Source organism: Chiloscyllium punctatum, chromosome 28 (assembly GCF_047496795.1).
Source record: "Chiloscyllium punctatum isolate Juve2018m chromosome 28, sChiPun1.3, whole genome shotgun sequence".
Classification (NCBI taxonomy): Eukaryota; Metazoa; Chordata; class Chondrichthyes; order Orectolobiformes; family Hemiscylliidae; genus Chiloscyllium; species Chiloscyllium punctatum.
Window position 1 is genome coordinate 5,432,659 of NC_092766.1, and position 4,900 is coordinate 5,437,558.

The 4,900-nt window shown below is 53.1% G+C and overlaps 1 protein-coding gene across 1 annotated transcript in view; it reads left to right on the top strand.

Annotated features, from left to right (window-relative positions):
* Nucleotides 1-4,510: 4,510 nt before the first annotated feature.
* The window catches only part of LOC140453866 (uncharacterized), a 109,191-nt gene continuing 108,801 nt past the window's right edge, over nt 4,511-4,900 (top strand). Inside the window, exon 1 of the mRNA XM_072548727.1 lies at nt 4,511-4,575. Within this exon, the coding sequence (XP_072404828.1) occupies nt 4,511-4,575 (65 nt within the window). The remainder of the gene's footprint in view (nt 4,576-4,900) is intronic.

A 4,900-nucleotide genomic window follows, 5' to 3' on the forward strand; every position in this document is an offset into this window, starting at 1 on the left:
GAGATCAGAGAACAGCGAATCCTTACCTTTTGCAAATCCGTATCCCACCTTTGTACCTGCAGACAGAACAGGCAGGGAGAGGGGTCTTTGAGAGTGAGAGAAGGTGGAGTGTGGGTGGGGTGGGGAAGCCATCCTGTTATCAGCGTGATCGCGCAGAAGAGGGAGGGTGGGAGTGGGAGCAAATGATCCCAACTGGGAGTCCTGGCGGACAGAGAGTCCGGTCTGCTCCCAGACCTGACTCCGAGGGGGAGCTGCACACCTTCCAGGGACTCCCCCCCCCCCCCGCGCGATTTCCCATCAAAGCCCATGTTTGTCACGGTGGGGGGACTACACTGGTTTTTACCAAAAAGCCTTCCGGTGTCTTACCTTGGTATGCGTAGTCACCCTCTGTGCGGAGAGAGAGAGAGAGAGAAAAGACAGTGGATTGGAAGATTCTTTTGAGAAGGGGGGCGGTTGGAGGAGGCCATTCGACGGCCTACTGTCCCCACACACCGCCTCTCCCATTCCCTCTCCTTTCCCACGCCCTCTATCTCTTTCTCTGTCTCTCTCTCACTCTCTCTCTCAGTCAATCTCGATAATTTTTCCCCCAATAGGGGTGAGGAGCCAGACAGCTCTTGCCCTGCTGTTCCGCAATGGGTGCCTCACTCAAGAGAGATATACAGGAGATTATTTAACCAAGATGTTGCACGGGAGCTGGGAGAGATTGACCAGGATGTCACAATGTTGGGAGAGATTTACCAGGATGTCTCCTCGTTGGGAGAGATTTACCAGGATGTCTCCTCGTTGGGAGAGATTTACCAGGATGTCACCCTTTGGGACTGGGGAGAGATTTACCAGGATGTTACCCTTTGGGACTGGGAGAGATGACCAGGATGTCACAATGTTGGGAGAGATTTACCAGGATGTCTCCTCGTTGGGAGAGTTTTACAGGATGTCTCCTCGTTGGGAGAGATTTACCAGGATGTTACCCTTTGGGACTGGGAGAGATTTACCAGGATGTCACCCTTTGGGACTGGGAGAGATTTACCAGGATGTTACCCTTTGGGACTGGAGAGATTTACCAGGATGTCACCCTTTGGGACTGGGAGAGATTTACCAGGATGTCACCCTTGGGACTGGGAGAGATTACAGGATGTTACCCTTTGGGGACTGGGAGAGATTTACCAGGATGTTACCCTTTGGGACTGGGATGAGATTTACCAGGATGTTACCCTGGGACTGGGAGAGATTTACCAGGATGTTACCCTGGGACTGGGAGAGATTTACCAGGATGTTTACCCTTTGGGACTGGGAGAGATTTACCAGGATGTTACCCTTTGGGACTGGGAGAGATTTACCAGGATGTTCCCCTTTGGGACTAGGAGAGATTTACCAGGATGTTACACCTGGGACTGGGAGAGATTTACCAGGATCAGGATGTTCCCCTTTGGGGACTGGGAGAGATTTACCAGGATGTTACCCTTTGGGGACTGGGAGAGATTTACCAGGATGTTACCCTGGGGCTGGGAGGGATTTACCAGGATGTTACCCTTTGGGGCTGAGAGAGATTTACCAGGATGTTACCCTTTGGGGCTGGGAGAGATTTACCAGGATGTTACCCTTTGGGGACTGGGAGAGATTTACCAGGATGTTACCCTGGGGCTGGGAGAGATTTACCAGGATGTTACCCTTTGGGACTGGGAGAGATTTACCAGGATGTTACCCTTTGGGGACTGGGAGAGATTTACCAGGAAGTTACCCTTTGGGGCTGGGAGAGATTTACGAGGATGTTACCCTTTGGGGACTGGGAGAGATTTACCAGGATGTTACCCTTTGGGGACTGGGAGAGATTTACCAGGATGTTACCCTTTGGGACTGGGAGAGATTTACCAGGATGTAACCCTTTGTGGCTGGGAGAGATTTACCAGGATGTTGCCCTGTGGCTTTGAGAGATTTATCAGGATGGTCCCTGAGTGGGAATTTCGTTTCCGGACACCTGGAAGTGCGGAAATCCCTTATCTACAACACTTTTGGGAACTCTCGCAGGATTAGGGAATCGAGCGGGGTGTTCAGGATTGAGGGAGGCATGGATATATGCCCCTGTGCGGCATCGAAGTGCTGGGTCTAACTGACCGGCCAATCCCGGTGAGTAAAACCGTGAGATCAGAGAACAGCGAATCCTTACCTTTTGCAAATCCGTATCCCACCTTTGTACCTGCAGACAGAACAGGCAGGGAGAGGGGTCTTTGAGAGTGAGAGAAGGTGGAGTGTGGGTGGGGTGGGGAAGCCATCCTGTTATCAGCGTGATCGCGCAGAAGAGGGAGGGTGGGAGTGGGAGCAAATGATCCCAACTGGGAGTCCTGGCGGACAGAGAGTCCGGTCTGCTCCCAGACCTGACTCCGAGGGGGAGCTGCACACCTTCCAGGGACTCCCCCCCCCCCCTCCGCGCGATTTCCCATCAAAGCCCATGTTTGTCACGGTGGGGGGACTACACTGGTTTTTACCAAAAAACCTTCCGGTGTCTTACCTTGGTATGCGTAGTCACCCTCTGTGCGGAGAGAGAGAGAGAGAGAGAAAAGACAGTGGATTGGAAGATTCTTTTGAGAAGGGGGGCGGTTGGAGGAGGCCATTCGACGGCCTACTGTCCCCACACACCGCCTCTCCCATTCCCTCTCCTTTCCCACGCCCTCTATCTCTTTCTCTGTCTCTCTCTCACTCTCTCTCTCAGTCAATCTCGATAATTTTTCCCCCAATAGGGGTGAGGAGCCAGACAGCTCTTGCCCTGCTGTTCCGCAATGGGTGCCTCACTCAAGAGAGATATAGAGGAGATTATTTAACCAAGATGTTGCACGGGAGCTGGGAGAGATTGACCAGGATGTCACAATGTTGGGAGAGATTTACCAGGATGTCTCCTCGTTGGGAGAGATTTACCAGGATGTCACCCTTTGGGACTGGGAGAGATTTACCAGGATGTCACCCTTTGGGACTGGGAGAGATTTACCAGGATGTTACCCTTTGGGACTGGGAGAGATTGACCAGGATGTCACAATGTTGGGAGAGATTTACCAGGATGTCTCCTCGTTGGGAGAGTTTTACCAGGATGTCTCCTCGTTGGGAGAGATTTACCAGGATGTTACCCTTTGGGACTGGGAGAGATTTACCAGGATGTTACCCTGGGGCTGGGAGAGATTTACCAGGATGTTACCCTTTGGGACTGGGAGAGATTACCAGGATGTTACCCTTTGGGGACTGGGAGAGATTTACCAGGATGTTACCCTTTGGGACTGGGAGAGATTTACCAGGATGTTACCCTGGGACTGGGAGAGATTTCCCAGGATGTTACCCTTTGGGGACTGGGAGAGATTTACCAGGATGTTACCCTTTGGGGCTGGGAGAGATTTACCAGGATGTTGCCCTTTGGGACTGGGAGAGATTTACCAGGATGTTACCCTGGGACTGGGAGAGATTTCCCAGGATGTTACCCTTTGGGGACTGGGAGAGATTTACCAGGATGTTACCCTTTGGGGCTGGGAGAGATTTATCAGGATGTTCCCCTTTGGGGCTGGGAGAGATTTATCAGGATGTTACCCTTTGGGGCTGGGAGAGATTTACCAGGATGTTACCCTGGGACTGGGAGAGATTTACCAGGATGTTACCCTTTGGGGACTGGGAGAGATTTACCAGGATGTTACCCTTTGGGGACTGGGAGAGATTTACCAGGATGTTACCCTGGGGCTGGGAGGGATTTACCAGGATGTTACCCTTTGGGGCTGAGAGAGATTTACCAGGATGTTACCCTTTGGGGCTGGGAGAGATTTACCAGGATGTTACCCTGGGGCTGGGAGAGATTTACCAGGATGTTACCCTTTGGGGACTGGGAGAGATTTACCAGGATGTTACCCTGGGGCTGGGAGAGATTTACCAGGATGTTACCCTTTGGGACTGGGAGAGATTTACCAGGATGTTACCCTTTGGGGACTGGGAGAGATTTACCAGGAAGTTACCCTTTGGGGCTGGGAGAGATTTACGAGGATGTTACCCTTTGGGGACTGGGAGAGATTTACCAGGATGTTACCCTGGGGCTGGGAGAGATTTACCAGGATGTTACCCTGGGCTGGGAGAGATTTACCAGGATGTTCCCCTTTGGGACTGGGAGAGATTTACCAGGATGTTACCCTGGGGACTGGGAGAGATTTACCAGGATGTTACCCTTTGGGGACTGGGAGAGATTTACCAGGATGTTACCCTTTGGGACTGGGAGAGATTTACCAGGATGTTACCCCTTTGGGGACTGGGAGAGATTTACCAGGATGTTACCCTTTGGGGACTGGGAGAGATTTACCAGGATGTTACCCTTTGGGACTGGGAGAGATTTACCAGGATGTTACCCTTTGGGACTGGGAGAGATTTCCCAGGATGTTAAGGAATGTGTGTGAGAGATATCTTTGGGTCGTTTCTGCAACCCCGCTCATGGGAAATGGTTGGGATTTAGAATGAAAGAGAATGGGTTTCCTCTCTCCAACATCGGCCGATGGAGAGAGTGAACCCCAAGGGAAGACCGAGTGAGGTGACTCACATCGTCGGGGGTCGGGGATGGTGGGGGGGGGGGGGAGATGGGCGAGAGGGGAGCAGGAGCAGATGGGGAATGTTTGATGTAGGGGTGTGGGGCAAGGGGGAGGGGGAGGGAGAGGGGGAGGGAGAGGGAGAGGGAGAGAGAGAGGGGGGAGGGAGAGGGGGAGGGGGAGGGAGAGGGAGAGGGAGATAGAGAGGGAGAGGGGGAGGGAGAGGGAGAGAGAGAGGGAGAGGGGGAGGGAGAGGGGAATAGAGAGGGAGAGGGAGAGGGAGAGGGGGAGGGAGAGGGAGAGGGAGAGGGGGAGGGAGAGGGGGAGGGGGAGGGAGAGGGAGAGGGAGAGGGAGAGGG